The sequence below is a fragment of the Nicotiana attenuata genome, chromosome 10, assembly GCF_001879085.1.
Source record: "Nicotiana attenuata strain UT chromosome 10, NIATTr2, whole genome shotgun sequence".
NCBI classification, from domain to species: Eukaryota; Viridiplantae; Streptophyta; class Magnoliopsida; order Solanales; family Solanaceae; genus Nicotiana; species Nicotiana attenuata.
Genome location: NC_031998.1, coordinates 14,465,277 through 14,492,368, shown reverse-complemented (window position 1 = coordinate 14,492,368; position 27,092 = coordinate 14,465,277). Strand labels below are relative to the sequence as shown.

Here is a 27,092-nt window from a genome sequence, read left to right as displayed (position 1 = left end):
CAGATATAGTGCGCATGGAGTAGTAATTTATTCTGTTGCGTTAAGGTGGGGTTACTTCTTTGGGTGTTGTTGTGCTAATGGGGCACGGGTCCTTCGGTCCGCTTGGGCGGTGCAATTGAGATTTGAGCATAGTGGATGATTTTTGAGAAGGTTCTAATAGATTCAAGATTTATACGTGGCAATTGAGAATTTTTCGAATTTGTATATGGCTAGAATATGAGATTTGCATTGGATGGTGTCGAGACTCGCGATATTTCTATATCATTATAGATTCTACATTTCAGTACCAGGAAGGTAAGGGAACTATTTTAGATTCACATAAGGTCTCTTCATAGTGGGTATCTCGGATGAGGGAGGGAATTTGGATATATTATCGAAATGGTTAGCTCCATTTATAAATCTTTTGCATCAAAAGTCGAATAATTTGATGGATTGGAATAAAATTTTAAAGGATGTAGTTCTTTCAGTCAGTATAGCTTATTTCGGAATATTTATAGCATCCTTTTTATATAAACCTATTTATTCTTCTTTAAAAAAATTTGAGTTAATTAATTCTTTTGTTAAAAAGGATCCTAAGATAATTCTGTAGGAAAAAATTATAAATGGCATATATGATTGGTCATATAATCGTGCTTATATAGATGCTTTTTATACAAGATTCTTAGTTGGTAGGATAAGAGGATTAGCTGAATTTACTCATTTTTTTGATCGACGAGTAATTGATGGGATGACTAACGGGGTTGGGGTTATTATCTTCATTGTAGGAGAATGTATCAAATAATTTTGAGTGTTTAAATGGGAATACAGTGGCTTATTAGCCTTCGGGAGATGTGGTTTTATGCTAGGATCTCTCGTGGTGAGCGTTGAGTAAAGGGTCGTAGTGTGCTAGAAAAGAGAAGTGTTAACTCTAAGGCAATTCAAGAAAAAACTCAGAGGAAATATGACAACTTGGTAGTAGGTTGGATCAATATGGTAATGGTATGCTCGGGTTTTTTGGCTCTCACGATGTGAGGCTTTATAGGTATTTTGTGGTAATACTCTTGGGTTTGGCAACCTGTGCGACTTGGTTGAGTTAGAAGAATTCAGTTCTTATTGCTTGGTTATGTGCAAATAGGTTTCATAGAGTTCTTAATGATTTCTACCACGACTTGGGATGGATACTTTTTATAAAATGGGGAGTTTGTTGTGTGTTGCGATTTTCTCCTGGATGGGATCAAGTTGAAGGTTTCTAGCTATTTTAATATGTATCATGCTTATGATTCAAAGTTGCTAATGAGGTTCTCGTGTTTTCATATGATGGCCCAATATAGGTGGTGCGTCGTGTCAGAATGAGATTTGCGTGCAAGTATACGGTTTAGTTTCAAATGGGAGGTCATGAGTTCTAGACGGCATTGACAGTTTCATATATTCAAAAGAATGCCGGTACTATCTGGTATCACCTGAAAAGACTGCGCATTTCAAAGGGCGCCTTATGTTTTGACTTACGGATGCTTCATTGGTATTGCGGTACTCGCCTGGTTGATCGACCACGGATGTTCGGATTTTGCTATGTGGCACAAAAGAATTATGGAAGTATTTCTCGTAGAATGATTATGTATGAAGGATGTGTCATTCACTTGAGTGGTGGAGATGGGATCGAATCCGGTGATTCTTTTGTATTCTTGTGATTTGGAGACTAGGAGTCTCATAGGCAAAATTTTCCTTGGTTGCGGACTGAGAAGGTATGGCCAAAGTCAGATATCAAATAGTATGTGGTATGATTAGGCCATTGAGGGCTTTTGGAGGGTTATTTATCTATCTGTGGATGACCGGAGTTGATTTGAGGGCCCATTGGTAGGCAATGAGGATGTGTATTCTACACCGGGTCGAATTTGTTGACTCAGCACGGTTAGTGTCGAGGGGTGAGTCATTCGGTTAGAGTTGAGTTTGTTCATGTTCTGATATGTTCTATGCGTTACTCTTCTATGCTATGATGAGTGGTGATCTGTTGGCTAATTATACACTAGATGCATTTCTGTCTTGGCCTTGTAGCATAATTCGAGCGAGATAGTTATCGCGCTGTTGAATGGTTGATTGCACCTTGGTTATGGTTTTTCCTGTTTGTGGTATATGATGTTATTCGTTTCTCCATGGTTATAGCCATGCACTTCGTGTACTTGATGTCAAACTGCGTATGGTTGTTGACTTTTTTAGCATTGTGGCTTGAGGTATTTCAAATGGATCGGTGTTTGGATAGGGTCACGCATTGCAGGAGAGTTATGATTGGTTATGATCCTTTGTGTTAGATCCGTGTGTCTTAGTTCTACTATGTGTGATGGGTTCGTATTTATTGAACTTACAGGACGATTCTATCATTTAAGTCATTTTCCATGTTTGAATACATGTGAATTGTTGCTTATTGGCGCACGGATTGCATAGTTTTTTGCTCTAGGTAGTATTGGTATGGCATGTCACTAGAGTAGCTTGTATTTGATGAGATGAAGTCTTTGGGCTTGAAGTGATTGTTATCGAATTTGATTATGGTGGGTTTGGAAGAGTATATCGGAATTCTACTTAGAGTTTGGGCTATGGTTCTGGTTAGGCGAGAGAGCTCTATGACTTGTTGATCTGATGAGTGGTTATAAGTTTCTACGTGTTTCATTCATCATTGTCATTGTACGAAGGATTAGGACAAGGTTTATATTTGATATGAGGTTCATTACCTGTACCGAGTTTATTTTTAAGCAGCTACGGTGATTAAAAATTATTGCTACGAGTATGCGAGTTATGTGGTGTATCATGTGATTTTGATCTTGGGTTTGTGGTTATGGCTTGATACAGCTTGCTCAGATTTATACAGGGTGTAGAAGCGAGATTCGGGTCTTGTAATGGATTTCAGATGTTGGAAATTGGATTTCAAAAGTTTACGGACTAAGGTTGAAGTAATGATCTTCAGTTATGTTGTGTTTCCAGGCATACATGGATTGGGGTGACGTGGGATCACCCCCGGGTATGTGAAAGGTGAGTTACACGACGATTTGATGGCTTTGGAACGACTCTTGGAATGTTCGAGGACGAATGTATGTTTAAGTGGGGGAGAATCTAACGACCTAACCGGTCGTTTTGAGAATTTGCACTTCACTCGGTGGTTTGAAGGCATGATTAGCTCTTATGATTTATTAGTGTCATCAGTTTTGATTTTCGAGTAATTCGGAATTAGTTTGGAAAAATGAATTACATGTTTGAAGCTTTAAGTTGGAAGAGTTGACCAAGTTTGACTTTTGTATATTTGACCTCAGAATGGAGTTTTGATGGTCCTGTTAGGTCTGAATGGAAATTTTAGACTTGGACGTATGCTCGGATTTGCATTTGGGTGTTTCTAGAAGGTTTCAACACTATTTGGCGAAAGTTGAAAATTTGAAGGTTTGGAATATTCTTAAGTTTGGCGGGGAGTTGGCTTCGATGTTATTGGGTTCAGATTGTTGTTCCAGGAGTTAGAATAGGTTCGATATGTTATTTGGAACTTGTATGCAAAATTTGGATTCATTCTGGATTGGTTAGGCTTGAATCGGATGCTTGGTTCGAAGGTTAAAGTTTATGAACTTAAGAGATTGAGCTTGATCGATGATTCGTGATTTTGATGTTATTATGTGTGATTTGAGGCCTCGAGTAGGTCTGTAATATGTTTCGGATGAGGTAGCAAATTGTTGTTTGGGCATTGTGAATGGTGATCGCGAAAGCCTTTTCGCGATTGCGTAGAAGAAAATTCTGCTATCACTTACCCGCCTTTGGAAGCTTATATCATGCAATCTATAAGGAATTTGGAGATGATCCAAAAAATAAAATTTGTAGCACTTGGTGTCTAATTTTCAGAAAATTAAATCGTTTATCATTTGGAGATTTGTACAAAATATTATGGCTGATACACTACAGCCTATCTAAGAAGAGTTTAGGAAGGGTGATCCACGCCCAATCGACACTCAACAATGAGTGTAAACGGTCATTAGAAGAATAGTACCCAACAATGAGTCGGGGTTGATTTCCTCAGAAGTTAAATATGGGTGTTAGGGTGTACACTTGATGAGTGTAGAAGAAATAGCTGAATTACGCTTCCAAACAATATGGTTGTGTAATTTACTTCTACAATGTATACTAATAATGATTAACTGGAGAAAAGAAACTAGAGATTGAGTAATTATTTTCGTTGTTTTTCAAATGGGTAAAAGGTCTAGGGATGTAACATTCACCCAGGTGTTAGACTAATGGGTTAGTTACGTTAACGCTTGTTTTAGTGATCGGGGTGTATTATAACTCTCAACTCTAAATTACTCACTCAATACCTCTCGGTCATAGAGTGATTTCCCCCAATTTGGCTTTCGCAAGCCCAAATGGGTATCAAGTAAAATAGTTGATATGAGCTCAAGTCGGATTTTTTCTATCTCTAGTTCAAACCCTTTAATTAGGCTAGACAAAACCTTAACTAACCCAATTTCTTATTATCCAAGTTTTCCTAGACTAGGTCCCTCTTTCTCAATTAAAGACCAAGTCAAAAAGGCAATTGCAACCATTAATTCTAGAAACAAAGCATGAACAAGACTAAATAATAAACACATAACCCAATTAAGATTCAATTTCTTTAAAGTCCACATTGCTTTGTGCTCTAGTTCCACCGAAAGATGACAAGCATTCCCGAACACTAACCGGTATTGAGACATTCTGATATGTGTTTTGTAAGCCGTCCGATAAGCCCATAACGCATCATCAAACTTCTTGGACCAATCTGTCCTATTAGCATTCACCGTTGTAGACAAGATACTCTTTATCTCCCCGGTTAGAGACTTCCACTTGCCCACTAGCTTGTGGGTGATAGGGAGTTGCGACCTTGTGAGTAACACCATACTTGCTAAGTAAAGTGTCGAAAGATTTATTGCAAAAGTGTGACCCCCATCGCTTATTACCAAATCTTGTAAAAATATCCTTCTTCAAGAAAGCCACTACACTTCTTGCCTCATTGTTGGGTAAGGGGACGACTTCAACCCATTTAGACACATAATCCACTACGACCAAGATGTAAGTGTGTCCACAAGAACTCACAAAAAGGCCCATAAAGTCAATGCCCCAAACATCAAAAATATCAATCTCCAAGATGATTGTGAGAGGCATTTCATTTTTCTTTGAGATTCCATTGGCCCGTTGACATTCATCACATCTAAATCACTTGCATCCCTATAAAGAGTAGGCCAATATAAAACACAACTAAGAACTTGGACGCCGTTCTTGCTCCACCGTGATGACCACCATATGGTGAAGAATGACAATCCCCAGGAATATTGCCTTGCTCTTCTTCCGGTACACACCTTCTAATCACCTCATCGGCACAAATCCAAAAAATGTATAGTTGTTACTCCCAAACGCACACGCAAGTATACGTGGTCGACAAGTAATATTGTATTGTAAGTCCAGATATCGTACTCACAGGGACTTGTGATTAACTATCAACTAAATTAAACCAAACAATTAATCTATTCAAGCGAATCCAAACGTATGAATATTTAACTAAAACTAATCTAAAGTAACAAACTAAGAAACAAAGGAAACAAATTGGAGAACTTAGACACGAATTTAATGGGAGAAAATATTCTAGAGCTATGAGTTAGCTAACAATTCCGTTGAATTTTCTACCTAAATTGTCTAATTAATTTATCTAGTTTATTGATTGACGGGGTTAATATTGCTCGTAGCCTTCTCCCGAAGTACAAATCGCCTATTCAAGCTAATCTAACGCCTATATTCCTATGAAATTAGGATTAACAAGAACGCATTTATAATCCCCGTATAGTAACCAAGCAAGGCGATTAGGTATATTCCTATCCTAAACGCAAATACGCCCCCCTTCAGAGTTAAGATCTTGCTCTACTCAATCTTATATGCAATCTAGAATTCCCTCTCCCGAGTTCAACCCTAGATTCGTAGATAATATTCAATTGGTGATCAAGCAATCAAATAATTAAGCGCAAGATTGAATAAATAAACCAATATGATAAAATAATAAGAACAATTCAAGCTTCAAACTACACCGTTCATGTAGCACCCCAAAACTCTAGAACTAATAAACTATGAGATTAAAAGAAGAGAATAGAAGAAAAACTAGTTAGAAGCCTCCTCCAAGCGTGGTTTTTGTTCCCCCACGTGAATTCTCCTTCAAAGTATGTTCCCCTATGTCTCTTCTCTGTCAAAAGTCTTCAAAATAACATTTTTATATATGTTTATACCAAGTAGGGTCGGGCCCAGATGAAACACCCTTTCCTGCACGAAATAGGACTCTGGCTCTGTAAAATTTGTACAGGCGCGCCGCATGGGGAGACGCGCCATGCGGTGTGCTTGTGGGGAAGTTCAGAGAGCTGATTCCGACAGGCTGCAGGAATTTTCCACAGGCGTGGCGCACGCTGCGCCGCACCATGCACCGCGTTGGTGGGAATCTGCGAAAATGTAAAACATGAAAGTTGTATCCCTTTCAAATAGCTTTCCAACGATATATTATGGAGCCCAAACGGATTTCTGAGCGAAATGTTATGTGTATTTTACTAGACAATGCGTTGTATGCCCGCTCGATTCCCCGTTTCGTTCTTTAACTATCATCCATTGATCCCGAACACAATCCCGGCTTGATTCCTTGGGCTTTTACTCAGACTTCAAAGCTCCAAATCACTTGAATTCATTCCATAATATCTACATAGCTCGGAATCACTCCTACAAGGCATAAAACACATATTTAGTGCAAACACTAGCTATTAAAGCTCAAACTCAATTAAAGTGCAGTAAATTAGAGTGTAATAAACGACTAAAATACACAATAATAGCCTATCATCAACACCCCACACTTAAACCATTGCTCGTCCTCGAGCAATCAAACTACACTTTATATAGACACGACCTTTTTAAACAATTCTCCTAACTCATCACACCAAGAATATTTAAAATAGACTAAGCACAAGAGTGTAACATCTTCACCTCAAGATTTGACTCACAAGTACCACGCATTATTTGCAACTCACCAAATTACTCTAACATAGAGGTCACTGAAATTGCCTGTCCTTCATGAATTAAGTGCCCTCACACAACAAAAGAGAGTAGTTCCACACAATAAAATTTAAGAACACTTAGGAACTCAAGATAGAAAGAATTCACTCACTCTCAGAAATAACATTCATATGCCACAAAAGATGCACCATAGGCTTGCCCGTAGTGTCTTACTCTACTAATCGAGCTCATTCAGTCTAGCATCAAGTAGGACTTTATTTGGTTGTAATGTAGACTGCAGGTCGGTAGGATACATTTAGATATAATAGTGAATGCACCTCCCTAAGCACTTTAATACATACACTTTAATATTGAAAACCCCATACTTATGTCAAACCATACTCCACCTTCACATCAATGTATATTAACTCCCAACTTCTTTAAGCACAATTACATCAAGAGGCCCCACTATCAAAGAATATTTTTCACAGCAATACAACTATTTTTTTTCTTTTCTTTTTCTCTTTTTTTTTTCTTTTCAAGTGGCTCTTACTTTTTTTTCAAAACACTGCACCTCTCTCCTTATTTCATTAGTTCCACTCAAAAGCCAAACCAAACACCCCACACTTTAACTTTTACAAAGTTCATAACAATTCAAGTACTCATGAAAGGTGAAAAGGTTCAAATACATAGTTAATTCAAACAAATGGGTGAGACTTGTAATGTGGTTGCCAAAGAAACAGGATTACAGGCTCAAAGGGGTTAATTATGATACATAACAATTAGGCGGGTAATATATATATATGGCTCAACAAAGAAATGCCTATATCACTTCCAAGACTGAACAAAACTACTATTTCGCTTTGAAGACACACGGGGCAAGTTCTAGATATCAAATGCAATGCACAGAATATTACAAAACCTTACACACACATGGCGCATAACTCACTCAGGATTGGACTCATCAAGACACTCTAGTCAAAGAAGTTAAGCAAAGTTAAGATCATACAATTTAAGGTACTTATACAAGAGTCAAAAATTGAGCCTAAGCGTCACAACCAAAGTACTCACTATTCTCAAGGCATAACAAAGTTAAAAGATATTGCTTCAATTCAATTCTCAGCACAAGTTTCCCTAGTTCAAAAAAAATAAAAACAAACTATGCCCAGTTCAAATAAAACCCTTGGAAAAGAACCGCGGCACAAAGAAAAAATAAGGGGGAATTATTACACTACCTAAAAATAAAATCTTTTTGTCCTTTTTCTTTAGACTTAAATCCCTCAAGAAAACTGTCTAGGAAATCCATTGTCGGGAAAAGTCCAATTTTTTTTTTAAACAAAAACTCTACACTAAGAACGAGTACTACAACTAAGCTAAAATAGCACAGAAACTCACCCAAACAATCTCCTTACCCTACAACTTAAAATTGTGCAATGTCCTCAATGCACACTATAAATAATAAGAGGGTAAAAGAGATTCCCTGGTAGGCCAAATGCCGAAGCAATAGCGGCTCACGAGGTAGTCGGGCATTCCTGGCCCACCAAGCGAAACCAGTGGTTTCTTGGTCACGACCAGCTCAGACTTCCCCCAAGCATCTTCCTTTGTGTGGCACCCCACACTTAGTTCTCACCATCTAACTCACTTTTGCACTCTTCCAATGGTTGCGCTTCCTATTCTTGTAATCCTGCAAAACAAAAACAAATACTAAAACAATAACAAGAAAAAAAATAAAACTAAAAGAAAACAATAAAGATGGGTTGCCTCCCAACAAGCGTATGATTTAACGTCGCAGCACGACGCCATCACTTTTACCACTTTTCCTTCCACTTTGAGGATATGAATTGCTTCCCCAATTTTGCATCAATTTTTCTGTCACGTTCTCGGGACGGTGGTGTAAAAATAAAGGAACCAAGCAATAGATATCGCATCTTGCACTTCTTGGCCCTTAAGTGAGGAATATCGTTTTGCCTCCTTGGTATGGCAAATTTCAGAATATAAACACTTTGTTCCTCATCCATTGACTCCTCCATATGCTCGACCGGATCAATTCCCATGTCACCAACCAAACACAATGTTGAAAAGTGTTTAGAATGAGATTCAATACGCTTCAACTCCAAAATTGCATTATTTTTTATATCCTCAATTTTGCACTCTTCGTCAACCTTGGCATCATTAATAATATTTTGGTCGAATAGTTGAAGTTCCTCTTCTGCTCCACAATCCGGCCAGTATCCACAAAAATTGGTTGTGGGGCATCAGATGCCTCAACCTTTTTATTCAATGGATCATGCAGGTCATGGATATCTAAGCCAAATTGGTCAATCTCTTGCCTGAGCTCAGTTCTTTCGTCTATCAGCTGTTCTGTCATATTTGAAAGACCATCACGTAGAAACTCATGAGATTTTATCAGTTGAGCTTGTTCCTCTAGCCAAGATTGGCTCACTATATCTGCTTCATCAAAATTATTTTCTGGTGGGAACTCGCTCTTTTCAGCCACTTCCTCCGCCTCGGCCTTCATTCTCATGATTGATACACTAATTCTTTGTATAGCCTTTCAATTTTCATCTTGTTGCTCGGCTACTTGCCTCATCATCATGTCCTGTTGCTCGCCTACTTGCCTCATCATGTCCATAATACGAGCCACGCTTTCCATATCCTCCACTTCATTGCTCCTATCAAACTCATAAACATTATTAGAAACATTATAATAAGAACTCTGAGAAGGATAATAAGAATTAGGACAACTACCCCAATGGCCACCTTGACAACCACACACATTGCAAAAATTCCACACATCAGATTGAGATGCACAATTTTGCCTTAAGTGTGGTCCTCCACAATATGGACAAGGATCGCCATAATAAGAATAAACAATATTCGACCAATTATCATTCCAAGATGCCATATCAACAAAGATAATAAAATATTAAACTAAGTTAAAAATAAAAAAAATAAAAACTTGAATAGGCAAAAAGTAAAACTCCAATCTAGTATAATAGTTAATTTCTAAGTCCCCGGCAATGGCGCCAAAAACTTGTTACTCCCAAACGCACACGCAAGTATACGTGGTCGACAAGTAATATAGGATTGTAAGTCCAGATATCGTACCCACAGGGACTTGTGATTAATTATCAACTAAATTAAACCAAACAATTAATCTATTCAAGCGAATCCTAACGTATGAATATTTAACTAAAACTAATCTAAAGTAACAAACTAAGAAACAAAGGAAACAAACTGGCGAACTTAGATACGAATTCAATGGGAGAAAATATTCTAGAGCTATAGGTTAGCTAACAATCCCGTTGAGTTTTCTACTTAAACTGTCTAATTAATTTATCTAGTTTATTTATTGACGGGGTTAATATTGCTCGTAGCCTTCTCCCGAAGTACAACTCGCCTATTCAAGCTAACCTAACGCCTATATTCCTATGGAATTAGGATTAACAAGAACGCATTTATAATTCCCGTATAGTAAGCAAGCAAGGCGATTAGGTATATTACTATCCTAACCGCAAATCTGCCCCCCCCCCCCCCCAGAGTTAAGATCTTGTTCTACTCAATCTTATATGCAATCTAGAATTCCTTCTCCCGAGTTCAATCCTAGATTCGTAGATAGCATTCAATTGGTGATCAAGAAATCAAATAATTAAGCGCAAGATTGAATAAATAAACCAATATGATAAAATAATAGGAATAATTGAAACTTCAAACTACAACGTTCATGTAGCACCCAAAAACTCTAGAACTAATAAATTATGAAATTAAAGGAAGAGAAGAAAAACTAGTTAGAAGCCTCCTCCAAGCGTGGTTTTTGTTCCCCCGCGTGAATTCTCCTTCAAAGTATGTTCCCTTAGGTCTCCTCTCTGTCAAAAGTCTTCAAAATAGCATTTTTATATGTGTTTATACCAAGTAGGGTCGGTCCCAGATGAAACACCCTTTCCTGCACGAAATAGGACTCTGGCTCTGTAAAGTTTGTACAGGCGCGCCGCATGGGGCGACGCGCCTTGCTGTGTGCTTGTGGGGAAGTTCAGAGAGCTGATTCCGACAGGCTGCAGGAATTTTCCATAGGCGCGGCGCACGCTGTGCCACACCATGCACTGCGTTAGTGGGAATCTGCGAAAATGTAAAACATGAAAGTTATAGCCCTTTCGAATAGCTTTCCAACGATATATTATGGAGCCAAACGGAGTTCTGAGCGAAAAGTTATGGGTATTTTACTAGACAATGCGCCGTATGCCCGCTCGATTCCCCGTTTCGTTCTTTAACTATCATCTATTGATCCCCGAACACAATCCCGGCTTGATTCCTTGGGCTTTTACTCAGACTTCAAAGTTCCAAATCACTTGAATTCGTTCCATGATATCTACATAGCTCGGAATCACTCTTACAAGGCACAAAACACATATTTAGTGAAAACACCAGCGATTAAAGCTCAAACTCAATTAAAGTGCAGTAAATTAGAGTGTAATAAACGACTAAAATACACAATCATAGCCTATCATCAATGGTTCATCCCAATAATAATATTGACAATCTCTCTTGAGCTTCCTCCTTTGGTTTGAAGAGAACTCATCGGATGATTCCACTCACAAGAAAATTTGCCAAGCCTGCAAACCATGGCACCTCTTTCATTGAAATTGCCAAAAGTTGCTCATCAGGAAAAGATTCATTGATCTCAAGGCCATCATGTGTCCTCCCCTCCTCCTCCAAACGCGAAAAATGGTTCGCCACTTGGTTTTCACTACCTTTCCTATCTTGGATATCAATATCAAATTCTTGAAAAAAGGTATCTATCTCATCAATCGGGCTTTAGAATTCTTTTTTCTCATAAGGTATCGAAGCGCGCATAATTCGTAAGGACAATAATTTTGGTACCCATCCAGTAAGGGAAGAACTTCTCAATTGCAAACACAATAGCAATGAGTTCTTTCTCCGCAATGGTATAATTGAGTTAGGAACTATTCATGGTCTTACTAGCATAGTAGACCAGATGAAAATCTTTGTTGATCCGTTTCCCCAAAACAGTCCCAACCGCTATGTCACTTGCATCACACATGAGTTCAAAAGGCAAACTCCAATTTAGAGCAGTAATGATAGGAGTAGTTGTCAACTTGAGCTTCAATAGTTCAAAATCCCTCATGCAATCATCATTGAAATTGAACTTGGCATTTGTCTCAAGGAGCTTACACAATAGTTTACCACTTTAGAGAAATCTTTGATAAACCGTACGTAGAAACCCGCATGGCCTAGGAAACTCTGCACACCCTTCACCGAAGTTGGGGGTGGAAGATTAGAAATCACCTCAATCTTTGCCATGTCAACTTCAATTCCATTCCTTGAGATTTTATAGCCAAGGACAATACCCTCCTTAACTATGAAATGGCATTTCTCCCAATTGAGCACAAAGTTGGTTTCTTCACATCTGGCCAACACATTGTCCAAATTTGCAAGACAATTATCAAAAGAATCCCCAACCACTGAGAAACCGTCCATGAAAACTTCAAGGTAGTCCTCCACCATGTCCATGAAAATAGGCATCATACAAGGTGTAAAGTCACTGGTGCATTGCACAAACCAAATGGCATCCTCTTGAAAGCAAAAGTACATTGGGAAATGTAAAAGTTGTTTTCTCTTGATCTTTCGAAGCAATAAGAATTTGGTTGTAGCTCGAGTACCAATCAAGAAAACAATATAAAGCACGACCGACCAATATATCGAGCATTTGATCTAAGAAACAAAGTGGAAAGTGATCTTTTCTTGTAACTTTATTGAGCTTGCGATAATCCTTACAAACCCTCCAACCGGTCACCGTTCTTGTAGGAATCAATTAACTCTTATCATTGGTGACCACCGTCATGCCCCCCTTCTTTGGGACACATTGAACTGGAGAGGTCCATGAACTATCGGAGATCAGGTACACAACCCCGACATCCAACTACTTGATAATCTCCTTCTTGACAACTTCTTACATAGCCTTATTGATTCTTCTTTGATGTTCAATGGGTGGTTTATAACCATTCTCCAACTTGATCTTATGCATGCAAAAGGCGGGGCTTATACCCTGAATATCTGCCAAAGTCCATCCAGTAGCCTTTTCCCTCTTTTGTAACACCGCCAATGTGGAATCAACATGCACGTTAGGTCTAAGAAATTCATACCGGAGGTGTGGAGGCAATGGATTCAACTCCAAAGTAGGCGGTTCTTCAATAAAAGGCTTTGTATGAGGAATCTTTCTATTCTCAAGATCCAAAAATAATTTCCGGGGTGCATAGTTGTACGACCTTACTCCTTGCAAAGAGTTCATGCATTCCATGAAATCATCCATATCGTCATCATCAAAATTGAGCAAAACAGCCTCCAGCATATCACCAACATTGATTGTAGAACTTGTATCATCAACAATAACATCGGTCACCAAGTCCACAAAAGAACACACCTCATTGCTATTTAGTTGTCGCATGGACTTACACATGGAATACCACTTTTTCATCACCAACCTGGAAAGTGAGCTCTCCGGCTTCTACATTACAAAGAGCCTTACCTATAGCAAGGAAAGGTCTCCCAAGAATTATAGACACTTTATAATCAACTTCACAATCTAGAATAATAAAGTATGCCGGAAGAATGAATTTATCAACTCGGACCAAACATCTTCAATCACACCCAACGGCCTTTTCACGGTACGATCGACAATTTGCAACCTCATAGAAGTGGATCTTGGTTGCCCAATTCCCAAAGGCTTGAAAATCGAATAGGGCATCAAATTTATACTTGCCCCAAGATCAGAAAGATCTTTAGCCAACTCGGCACTCCCAATTGTACAAGGAATCGTGAAAGCACTGAGATTCTCCAACTTAGAAGCCATTGATTGAACGATTGCACTCACCATATGGGTGACCTTATTAGTTTCAAAATTCATCGACCGCTTCTTGGTCACAAGATCGTTCATAAACTTTGCATAACCGTGAATTTGTTATAAAGCTTCTACCAATGGCACATTGACAGAAAGACTTTTCATCATGAACTTCTTGAATTGATTCTCACCATTATGCTTGGCAAGTCTTTGATTGTATGGAGGTGGAGGCTTAGGCAATAGTGACTTCGCTTTTTGCACTACCGGTTCTGGTATGTCAATGATGTGTTCCCTAGACGGTTTCACCTTCTCTTGAATCTCTTCGACACTATCATCAATATCAATCCGAACTTCCTCATTTGCTTGAACAACATTATTTGGGATCTCTTCTTCTTGCATCACTTAGTCATCATCGATGAGTCGCCTTTCACTTGAGTTGGGTGCATTCCTGCCTCTTCCACTTCTTATGATAACCACTATAGCAAGTCCGTATTGTTACCACCCTTTGGGTTCACCATTATGCACTTGTTAGTGCACCCTTAGGACTAGAATTTATATCTTGAGAGATTTGCCCCATTTGAACTTCTAGGTTATGGATTGATGTTTTGTGTGAGGCAAGTTGGGCATCCAAATCGGAATTCTTTTCCATCATTTGCTTGAACATATTCTCAATACGTCCCATCTTATTGTTTGAAGAACTTGAACCATGGAAAGGATAAGGAGGTGGGTTGCTTGGTTGTTGATACATTGGAGGCCTTTGAAAGCCTTACCCATAGTTGCCTTGATTGTTGCCTCCCCAATTTCCTTGAATGTTGTTATCATGACAATTCCCTTGATTGTTAAAACTCCAATTGCCATGGTTATTTTGTGGTCGCCTTTGTTGTTGATTTGAGCCTTGAAGGTTGTTTCTTTACCCTTGAAAATTGTTCACATATTGAACTTCCTCCTTTTTCTCATTATAAGAATCATATTGATCAAAACCGTCATCATTTTGCTCATAGTTATCCACTCGGGTTTGCATTTGTGGACCCTTGGTCCTCTTCTTATTCACCAAAACATTAACTCCCTCCATAGCCTGAACTTGCTTTGGAGCTTGCACTTGATTGAGTTGGACCTTTGCTAGTTGAGTCATGGTTGTTGTCAATTCGGCACTAGTTTGCCCATGGTCTTGCAACTCTATGTGGAGGTGTATCATATTTGGATCACTTTGTGGGACATTATCCTGGGATTGCCAAGCCGATGACGTAGCGTTGTAATGAAGTTTCCACCAGCTATATAGTTGATTCACTACACATTGGTTGGTTGTGTTAATCCCACGATAGAAGGTTTGTTGCAACATGTTTCCCGTCATATCGTTGTTAGGGCATTCCTTAACCATTGTTCTATAGCGTTCCCAAATTTCGTATAGTGGTCTGGTCAGTTCTTGTTTGAATGCCAAGATTTCATCCCAAAGGGTAGCCATATGCCCAGGAGAGAAAACTTAGCAATGAACTTGGCCGCTATCTCATCCCAAGTGTGTATTGAATGGTTCGGCAAACGTTACAACCAATCTAAAGTTTTACCCCGTAGAGAGAAGGGAAAAATCCTTAGCCTCAAGGTATCCTCGGAATATTAGTTTGCTTGCTCCCCCAACATGTATCCACAAAGCCTTTAAATGTTTGTAGGCATTTTGAGTTGCTGCACCGCTGAAGAAGCCCCGTTGCTCAAGCAAAGTGAGCATCATGTTGGTGATTTGAAAGTTGCCCGCCTTAATACGGGGAGGGACTATTGCACTAGCATAACCTTAGTTGGGCAATATACTGTGTTGAGCCGCTTATGGTGGATGGGGTGGAGGTGGGGATGGTACGGGCACGTTGTCTAGTGGTACCCATACTTTCCGATTAGGTTGTGGCACTTGAGGTACCTCACCGAGTTGCTCCTCCTCATCGTCCAAGTCCCCCAAAGGCATATTTCCGAGCTCATTATTTTCCATGTTTGTACCTATGATTTCTTCAACAAGTTAGTAACATAGAAGGGAAATAAGATATTCCAAAACACACTCAAATATATAGCTAACACCGTTAAAACTCCCCAGCAATGGTGCCAAAAATTGATCAACGCCTAATCCGCACTCAACAATGAGTGGAAATGGTCGTTGAAAGAATAATACCCAATAATAAGTCGGGGTCGATTTACTCAGGGAGTTAAATATGGGTGTTAGGGTGTACACTTGATGAGTGTAGAAGAACTAGCTCAATTACTCTTCCAAACAAGATGGTTGTGTAATTTACTTCTACAATCTATACTAATAATGACTAACTAGACAAAAGAAACTAGAGATTGAGTAATTGTTTTTGTTGTTTATAAATGGGTAAAAGGCCTGGGGATGTAACGTTCACCTAGGTGTTAGCCTAATGGGTTAATTATGTTAACGTTTGTTTTAGTGATTGGGGTATATTATAGCTCCCAACTCTAAATTATCAACTCAATACCTCTCGCCCACAGAGTAATTTTGTCCAATTTGGCTTTCTCAAGCCCAAATGGGTATCAAGTCAAATAGTTGATATGAGATCAAGTCGGGTTTTCCCTATATCTAGTTCAAACCCTTTAATTAGGCTAGTTAATACCTTAACTAGCTTAATTTTTTGTTAGCCAAGTTTTTCTAGACTAGGTCCCTCTTTCTTAAGTAAAGACCAAGTCAAAAAGGCATGAATCATTATTTGCAACCATTAATTCAAGAAATCAAGCATGAACAAGGCTAAATAACAAACAGACAATCAAAAACAAACATTAGATCAATTACCCATAAGGTTTACACACTAGGGTTGGTTCACAACCCTAGAAATATCTAGCTACTCATAACAGAAATGGAAGAGAATAAATAAGAAATACTAATTAAAGCCATAATACAAATTAAAATGATAAACTAATATAAGTTGGTCAAATTACAAAAGTGGTAAACTACAACGGCTACGGCTAAAAAAACTACCAAACTTACCCTAAAAAGATATTCTCGTCTATTTATAGTGACCCAAATTTGCTAACAAAAATGCCCTTCGGGAGGTTCGGCGACCGTACAATTCCATGTGTGGTCCGCACTTCATGTAGCTCTGTAGGTTGAGGACTTCGGCAGCCGCTCTGGTTTGCAGATGCACTTTTCCTTCTGCGGCCGCGCTTTTCCTTCTGCGGATGCACTCTTGTCAAGGCTTCATACTTGGTCTTTTGCAAACTCTATGAACTTTTTGAATTCATATTAGTGCGACCATGTTTTGCTGCCGCACAAATTGTGTGAGGTCCACACTTTGATTCAATTATCATCTGAGCATCAATACCAGATCTGCGGCCGCATAGAGAATTCTAAGGACTGCACTTTTGGCATGTTGCGCTCTCTCTTGCCTTATGTGCCGGAAACCTCCTTTTTGAGTTAGATTTCTTCAATAAAATCCGATTCTCCAATATTCTTGCTATTTGCACAATTTTATTAGTTTTGGCAACAGAAATCAACACTTTCGAACTAAAACTAAAGCAAGAAGATACCAATAAGTGGTTAGAATCCCCACTTATCAAAGGGTAATGGAAATTTGTTCATCGCGATCACGGGGGAAATGGCCGTGATCGCGAAGGGTGAAATATGTGCCATAAAATTTTTAAGTCGCGATCGCGAAGGGTGCCTCTAGAGCAATGTTTAAAGTACTCTATTTCGAAGGTCTTGGTCATTTTATCATATTTTGAGCTATGGAGCTCAGATTTGGGTAATTTTGGAGGCGATTTTCACCACATGAATTGGTTGTAAGTGTTTTCTACCCAGTTTTAGTTATATTACATGAATCTATCTTCGATTTTGGAATTTAGATTATAAATTTTAAAGAGAAATTGTGGATTTTTATCTAAACTTTCCTAAAGTAAATTTTTGAGTTTGAACAATTCGGATTCGAATTTGAGTGAAATTAGTATGGTTAGAATCGTAATTGAATGGGTTGCCGGATTTTATGAGTTTTATCGGGTTCCGATGTGCGAGTCCAGTTTGATTTTTTGGTTGAGTAAACGAGCAAAAATTCGATGGGATTGTTTCCTTAGGTATTATTTGATGTTTTTGAGTTGCTTTTGCCTAGTTTCGAGCCATTCAGAGCTTGATACGTGCGGGATGATATTTCTAGAGTGTCGTTTGGCTTGCTCGGTATTTGTCATGACTTGTTTGAGGTAAGTATATTATCTAAACTTGTTTGAGGCACTAGTTGCCTGAATTATTTGTGATAACTACGCGTTATGGGTGCACATATGTGTGGGGTTGAGCCCATGTGCGAGCACCGGGGTATTTATCCATACTCGGGATAGTGCTTAGGCTATGATATGCCTAATTATTATTTATCCATGTTTGAGATTATGAAAAGTCTAATTCCCTAAATAAACAAGGTAATTATTATTTTTGTGATAAAATTACCGCTTTGAGCTATGATAACACACTTTGCACATGCCTACATTTTAGCAGTAATTATATCAGTCCAGAAGCATGAAATATGATTATTACTCATCATATACATGTGGTCTTGTATACTTGCTTCTGTGTGATATAATTTGAACTGGATGGTTGTGACCATGCCAAGCGGATTGTGTTGTTATGCCTGTGACCATGCTGGGCGGATTGTGTTATTATGTCTGTGACCACGCAGAGTGGATTGTGTTGATATGAATGTGACCACGCTAGTCAAATTATAATATAGCTCGTGACCACGACGGGCGGATCCATCATATTGAGCCTGTGACCATACTGGGCGGATTATGATATTGAGCATGTGACCACACCGGGCAGGTAGCACGCTGAATTAGCTGTGCTTGCGTGTGGATTAGGTTTCATTCCCCTAGGGTCACCCTACCATATTTCTCTCGTGATGGTGTACACGCAGATTGTGAGAAACCGACGGGTTTTTAGATGATGTGAGCACTAGGAGAGCTAGTTACTTTTATTGGATCAGGTTGCGCGCCGCAACGAAGTGTTATTTGGTTATTGCGTTTTATCCTTATTTGCAATTTCCTTGATTGTTGCATGTTGTACTTGCATATCTTCTTTATATGCTGGATTGTTGGCTGAGTAAAATACTTTAAAACAAAGAATTTTAAGCACCAAGGCGGTTATACCTGAGATTTTCCTGATTTGATCAGATATTTTTTCTATACTTGCTGAAATTATGAACTGTACAGGCATTGGTGAGTATTATTTATAGTTCTTGCTTCTTGTAACTCGCCGAGATTAGTTAGGATACTTATTGAGTACGCAGGATCGCTTGTACTCATACTACACTTTTGCACCTTGTGTGAAAATCTTGGTGTTGATGTTGTTGTGTATGGCGAGGGCTGGCATTGAAGATGTATCTACGTTCCAGTTATGACTATCACTTGTGCTTGGTAGCTTCATGTACATTTCAAACATATGTTGTATTTATTTCATTTTAGTTTTGTAAATTTAAGTTTCAGTGGCTCACGACTTGTACTACCAATCCTTGGGGAGTTGTATAAAAATTCGATTATTTCATTTTTACTCTTATCATTATCATTGTATTATGTTTTATTGTTGTTTTTCTTACCAAGCGGGGTGAGTTATGTGTCATCACGACAGGTTGAATAGTGGGTCGTGACAATTGCCAAAAAAGAAACTATTACTCAAGACAACTCTTAATGCAAGATTTCTTAATAAATTTGTCATTAACAAAAATGATCACTAATTGACCAAATGACAAAAGTAGATCATATATCGCCATCTTTTATCACAGAATTTTCTTAGGGCCCGTTTGGCCATAATTTGTTTTTTTAATATAAGTGTTTCGCCATAAAAATTTTAATTTTCACATGAAATAATTTTTGAAATTTTTCAACAATTTCAAAAACTTCAAAAAGCTTTTTTTCCAAAATTTTCACTTCATATCACTCACAAAACACCCAAAACAGTCCCAAATTATATTTATGTCCAAACACAACTCTAATTTGTAAATACTATTTTCACTTGAATTTTTTTTTCTGAAATTTTACTATTCTTATGTCCCAACGCCCACTTAGTCTAGTACAAATGCAATGGAATGAATGTTGGGTATTCCAACTTTCCAAGTGTAAGAATTTAGAGGTTACAAAGGCCAAAAACTTGCGAAATTTGAAAGCCTCCTAACTTTACAAAATAAAGCATTGATTACGAACCTTGAATAGTTGCCCATCATAAATTTATTAGCCTCCTAGTATAGGAATGCCTTACTTTATACGTATGCTTAGCATTCATCATCATATCTGCTCCACTTAAAAAGGAATTTACAAAATGTAGACACTCGAAAAGCAAAACTTGTGGCCTGCTTTATAAGCCCTCAAGTCCATTAATCCAAGAGGTTGAATGCATCATAATCATACTATTGGTTCCAATCTTTGACCTAAGTTGAGCCATAATTTCAATTACATGAGACTGGACTGGACCACTCACTACATATTGTTGTATATTTCGAGGGTGAAACAACATCAGGTTGTCGCTTTGAGCGCCTCTATTTAAAAATTATTAATTTTTTTTAAACTATTTGAAGATTAGCCAGTTTTTGCAAATTTTAGACCATTGGGTCAATCTTAGACCTGCGATTTTAACTTAAGATCCAACGAATTGAAGTTGATTCTGAGGCGGCTAAACTTTAAAAACTTTGTAAATTCGGTTATTTTTTAAATAGAGATCCTAAAATGGCTATTTTTACACTTCCCCCTATTTCGAGGCTAATTTTATTTCGAAAGTTAGGAGATGGAGGGTAAGTTCGATCTTGTTTGGAAAATTTCTAAAATCTTCTTATTTCTAAAGGTATTTGTTGTCAAAGAATTTTTCCGAAAAGAACTTTAGAGATGTAGCACATTGTGTTTGTTCAATCATTTGAGACTCTCTTTTGTTAGTATTAGAAAAACATTTCGCTTTTGGCCAATCTTTGAAAAAAATAAAAAATTAAGTGTCATATTATGAATGAAGTAGAAATGATTTTAATTATTTAGTATAAGATAATTAAAAGAAATAATTCAATTTTATTTTACTTAAAAAAATTCATCTTTTATTTGAGAATTGGTGAGATTCGCAGAAAGAAAGAGTCGGGAGATAATGGAGAAAAAGGTCACAGTAAAGAAGGAGAAAGGGACAATGTTCTATCGGTTAATTTTCCAATCTCAATCCTAGTTAAAGCACTAAAACGCTTTTAAAGGAAACATTTTACTCACTTGGTGTTTGCACCAAATCAAAGGATTTTGCCGTGGTTAAATATAACTTGAGGTAAGAATACATTTAAATTTACCGTGATCACGTGGTATATTGTATGTAACGTTCATTGATTTAATGTAAGTACTTATAGATAAGTTCTTTCTACTTTTACAAGTAATATCGTAACATTCACACGGTGCGTGTTCCTCTCCCCTTCCCATGCTTTCACATTCTCCATTGTCAACATGTTCGAATTAGTAAGGACTTTACCAGTTACCACATCGTGTGAGTAAGTTAGTTACTTGAATCAAGACGCGTAGGTATACTTCGTCAACAACCAAGGAACAAAGCAGGTCTTCGTTTGACTCATCAAGAGTTCCTTTTCGACCAGAATATTGCTTTTCCCGGCCAGTAGTCGATATCAATTGGGCAACTGGCCACAAATATATCATTTCCAAGAAGTTGCTTATGACTAGGAGCGTCAAACGGGTCGGGTCGGATATGATTCGGGTCAAACGGGTGATGAAAAAACGGATCAATTATCCGATCCAACCCATATTTAATACGGATAAAAAACGGGTTACCCGACAGATAATAAGGGTAACCATATTATCTATGTCTTTTTGAATATGATCACTTTAGGGAGAACTCCTAGTCTCCCAAACTTGAGGAACTCCCAATTTGAGGCTTTACAAATGTAAAAGTTAAACTCATTGGTTATCCATTTTCTAAATGGATAATATGGTTCTTATCTATATTTGACCCATTTTTAAAAAGTTCATTATCCAACCCTTTTTTTAGTAGATAATATGAGTGGTCAACTGTTTTCTTTTAACCATTTTGCCACCGCTACTTATGACTTTACGACTAACGTTTGCACGTACCTTTGGAAGAAACTTTATGCAGCTAGCTATTCCTCAGAACAGAATAAATCAGAATAAACAGCATTGATTAAACTTGATAAGCTTAACATTCAGAGCTTCTGTACAGATATCCCCCCTTTTCTTGCTGACAATGGAACTCACTAGCCCTTAAATATATCTCAAATGACCAGGTAAGAAATATTGAATATTTGTATTGGTTTCTGATCCGTTGGGCTTCTTCACAGCAATTAGCTTTGATTCTTCCAAGTAAATGGTTCCTTCTAGCCCCATTCACCCGGATTCAGGTGGGATAAAGATTCTCTGCCCAAATAGTTCAGCATTGAGACTCAAACTTTTTATGTCTGCACGACCTGCTAAGAGAGAACGAATTATCATTAGCTTATACCTCAAGCATTTTCATCTGCGAGTAGTGATGCTTCATATATCCATCGCACATAGAAGACCAACATATGATTGACAAATTGTTTTAACTTTATAAACCTTTCGATGATTAACAGGAAAAGCTATTCAATTCATTATGGACTCAATGCGGACAAAATTGACAAACATAAACAAAATTTTCTTAGAACCAAGGAGGAAACTATTAAAGGCCGTCAAATTACATTGTGAAGAGTTGGAAAATAACATAGTGAAGAGTTATTATACACTTGGCAAACAAAACCGAGTCAGCTGTGCTCAAGGAAGCTTCTAATTGTTGGGATGATTAGAGACAACAGGCAAGTATGTCTTCAATAATCAAACAGTTGGTATCCTGATAAGGAGAAAATCCAGTAGAATATGAAGGCAACAGCAGAAAAGAAGCTCGACAAAGATATGGATGGCAGAAATTAAGATAACATCATTTCGAGCTAAAGAAAAACAATCACCTAGTGCTCAAGTTTGCTGCTGTATGCAATTTGCAAATGAAGTCCTGTCAAGCCTACCAGCATGACAAAAACCTGCAGTTTCACCATCTCGAGCTATTCTCTCTTTTCTTCTACCGGAGGAAGAATGTAATGATAAGTTACGTTCGTTTTGAATGACACCCATATAGTTAATTGAAGATAAATTCTTATTCTGCTTTTGGCCCATCAAATTTTCCTGGTTCAACATCTTGGTGGTAGCATCTGTTTCTGGCTGACTATACATGGTGGTAGTCTGGCTTCCAGTGGAGAAAGATATCATTGAATTTGAGTTTTGCCCTTCTGAACTTCTCCAAAATTTAGGACTCAAAAATTCTGCACGAGGGAGCATGAAACATGTACTTCCTGTAAAATCGGTATTTAAAATCCTCCCTGTTGTTACTCCCAAATCATGCTGCATTTCATCAAGTAATCTCTCCAAACCATTTACACGTTTCTCTAAGGAACTCATTCCATTTTGTGAGCTGCCGATAAATCCCTGCAATAAAGAAGAGAGAGGCTGAGCTCAGCATGCGTCTCTTGGCACAAAATATAACTCATTACTCTTAAATAATGCAGACTACAGGATGTGGCAGCAACTAAATGGGGACCAAAAGTTAAATACAATGTTTGAAGGGTGCTGAGTGGAAGGGAGAAGAAATGTACCTGGAGGAGGTTCAACAAACTGGATTGTTGATTTTCAATCTGAACAAGCTGTTTGCTGATAGAACAGAAATTCTCATACTCTTTATGACTCAAGGGTGCATCTTCATTGATGTTTCCATCAGGTACATCCATATTATAAGTGTAATCCTCAAACAGTGGAACAACCCGAGAACTTGACCGTGAATTACCATACCTATGGAACTTTTCATCAGGTGGTTTGTTAAATAGAGTTGACTTTACTTCTGAGTTTGAACTGCTACAACTAACTGTATCTGCTGAATCTTGAACTCTAGGATTTTGATTCTTCTGTTCATCTTCATTATCCACCTCCAATGAAGAAGCCAGTGAAACAGTCCGTTTCAATTTTGCATCAGGGGATTTTCTTAAATCCATCTTACAGGAGCTTATGACATTTGATTTTGTGCGGCGGAACCTAATAGAATTGTTCTTCTGGGAGGTGATAGAGGAAGAACTACTGGATGCAGGTGACTTGCTTAGGCGGGTTGCTTTCTTCGGATTAGGGGTCTCTCTGGCCGTATCACTCGAACTTTTGGAAGGAGTTGGAGAACAGGCACCACTACCACAATCTGGAGACAAATTCATACTATATTCTTTAAATTTGGCATCTCGTAGGATAATTTTAGGTAGCAGAATGTAGGTGATTAAATAATTGCATTTACAATTAGTGGTTAAAGATCGAAATATATAGCGGAAGAATCCACATCAATCTTTTGTAGAAACATGTCATACAATTACGTAACAGTAGACATAAAAATAGCTTAGGATAACACGAAGATGCAACATTTGACAAGGGCTGAAAGCTCGCTATAACCAAAGGTTGGAACAAAGTTACTATGATGCAATGAAATAGTTTAGTTACGAAAAGGACTGCATTCTTCAGACAAGGAAACTGGGAACAAATGGTTAAAGCCCAAAATTCCCAGGACCTGGACTCATCTGACAAGATGTGTTTCTGAGCATGTGTATGGCATGTGATTATCAATTAGTAATAACAAGCGTTTTGTCGGAAAATATAAACTAGAAAAGAACTTTTAAGAAGAAAAGGAGTTTACAAGAATTAAATTGTGCAGGGCTAGTCATATTGTGAAAAACCTCGTTAACCATCTTCCCAATTTGCAACCATAATGGCCTATATGTAACTCTTACCCAATAAAAAAACTCTTATCCTACCAACCGACAATCTTCAATAAAAGCTTCCTTTTAAGCCAATATTTCCATAGTGTTAGGAAATCAGATTCAACTTTACTCCGACGCCATACAAGGAAACTAGTGTTTGCACCATATACGACATGTATTTCTATCTCTTTTTCTTTTCTTTTTTTTAATTTAAACCTAAATTTTTAGTACTTAACAGTGGGTAATTATTACTACGCATCTTGCACATTACATTAAATATACATTCTAAATTTTTAAATCTTTTATTCAATATTTTCATGCGTCCAAGTAGCTATAGTGCCATCACATATAATTTATAAAAATGGAAAATGTTTTTAGAATATTAAAATGACATTTAATTCATCATTGCTGCTACCTCTTGTTGTGCTCAATTGCTGTGGATCAAACAGCAGCTGATAGATTTTGGTATTGAAGTTGGTTGTATTCCTATCTTCTGTGATAACACTAGTGCTATAAGTATGACAAAGAACCCTGTTCATCATAAAAGGACTAAGCACATAGATGTTAGACANTTTTTTTTTTTTTTTTTTTGAGTTGAGATTAACTTAGTTTGGTCAAAGGTACTAGCGAGTTCACCATACAATATAAACTTAGCTCTGTAACAAACTCGAAACTGGATCCTGTTTGAGTATTTTTAACTGCTCTCTTTTTTAACATCACTAGCCATTTTGAATCCTCGCATCTCTCTGATTGCTTAGAAGGAAAGAAATACTAAGTATTAAAATATAATACCACATGAAAACTAGGGGAATTCAAGCATCTAAGCTAGCTTCCCACATAGGAATTTTCTTTAATACCGGAACCTTTAATTTTCCACAGAAAAGGTTAGCATTTATTGAATGTTACCTTTCGGGGGAAACTTGGATAGTGATTGAGGCAAAACATCATCTGATGAAGTACCTGGAACTTCCTTCCACCATTCTAACGCCCGATTCATCGTCTCTCTCACAACCTTCACCTGTAGATTTAAAGCAGCATCCAATAAGCCAATTTTTCTTTTTAATTCCAAATCTGTTTGTTCCAATTTATGTTGCGTTATTCGGATTTGAGAGTCAAAATAAGTTTTACTTTTTTTTTTATATATTTTTAAATATTTTGAAGTGTTAATTATTTTTGCTTTTATGTAAGCACTTTTCCAAATTGGTAAATTTTATTTTAAAAACTTAAAAATTGAATTTACGATCAAATTTTCGAAGTTGGAACAACAAGTGTAGTGTAATTTGTACCTTATCGAATCTTTTTTTATCCAATGACGTGATGCAGAAGGCCTTCAACTCTGACAACAGCTCTCTTTCAGCCACCGCTAGTCTTCCTAATGTCTCCGCAGCGGCTTTCCGCACATTCCAATCATCACTACTTAAAAACTCAACCGTAATAGGAACTAAGCTATTCAACACATTTTTACTCGAAGCACCACCAACACTCGCAACACTAGCAATGAGCGACAACAACGCCGGTTTCGCTTTAAAGCTATCATTCTTAACCAATTTCAACAACTTCGGCAGCAGTTTCTTCAGCTCCGCCGGCTCAGGATCAGGCGACGCTTCAATCGCCGCTGCGAGACACAATGAAGCTCCGATCTGCGAGTTAATATCCTGTTCGTGCATAATAGCGTCTATTAACGGCTTCAAAATAGACGAAAACGGCGGTTGAGTAATTTCCGACGCAATTGACGAAACAGCTTCTACACAGGCCGAGCGAACTGCAGAGTCAGGGTCACGAAGTCGCCGGAGGACGGAGGAAAGCATTTTCGCGAGATGCGGTGAAAGCGCGTCGCCGTGAGAAGCCGAGAGTACGCCGATAAGCCGAACACATTGCCGGCGCACCGGAGATTTATCGGAAGAGTCCGTACTCGAAATACAAGTTAAAAATGCACCAAAACCTTCGCTGTTAAGATTTCTAGCTATTAACTCAAGCTCATTCGTCGCAACAGTGAGAGTATCACGGTCGGATAATCTATTGAGGCAAGTATTGACTCTATTTTTGAGATCACTAGGTTGTCTCTGCAGCGCCATTGGCGGCAAACTGGAGAATATGTCGTTTCCGGTGAGGTACAGTAACGCCGGAACGGAAGTTGAGACGCCGGCGACGGTTATAGTGGTGGTGGTGGAAAGAGAGGGAAAAAGGCAAGGGAAGTGTGAATGGGGAGTCAATGGAGCTGGTTTTATATGTTACAGACAGAACGTGGGAAGGAGTAGTGCGATAAGTTAGGGAGTGATTTATTATCTGCGGGAAGGCTCAGCTGGTTACAGAGGATTTTATTTTAATTTAAACAAAATCGATTACATTTTTTTAATTAAATTTTCTTCTGTCGAGATGGTTTTTACGGTTTTTTCCAGCATTCTGAAATAGGAATGGGGAATGGTACAAATAGGACATTTCGGTGTCACTATTAATTTTTGGACCCTTGTTACAAAAGTTTTAGA

At 38.0% G+C, this 27,092-nt stretch overlaps 1 protein-coding gene across 3 annotated transcripts; it reads right to left on the bottom strand.

The window, feature by feature from the left end:
- LOC109233046 (microtubule-associated protein TORTIFOLIA1-like) lies at positions 21,967-26,864 on the bottom strand. Of its 3 annotated transcripts, none has more exons than XM_019398792.1 (5): positions 25,893-26,864; positions 25,513-25,624; positions 23,470-24,056; positions 22,789-23,302; positions 21,967-22,275 (listed from the first exon to the last, which is right to left on the bottom strand). In XM_019398792.1, the coding sequence occupies exons 1-4, from the start codon at positions 26,679-26,681 to the stop codon at positions 22,796-22,798; spliced, it is 1,995 nt and encodes a 664-aa protein (XP_019254337.1). In that variant the 5' UTR covers positions 26,682-26,864; the 3' UTR covers positions 21,967-22,275; positions 22,789-22,795. The 3 variants fall into 3 exon arrangements, with proteins under 3 accessions (XP_019254337.1, XP_019254336.1, XP_019254338.1); XM_019398791.1 differs by having other exon boundaries at positions 21,967-22,272; XM_019398793.1 differs by lacking the exon at positions 21,967-22,275 and adding an exon at positions 22,461-22,673.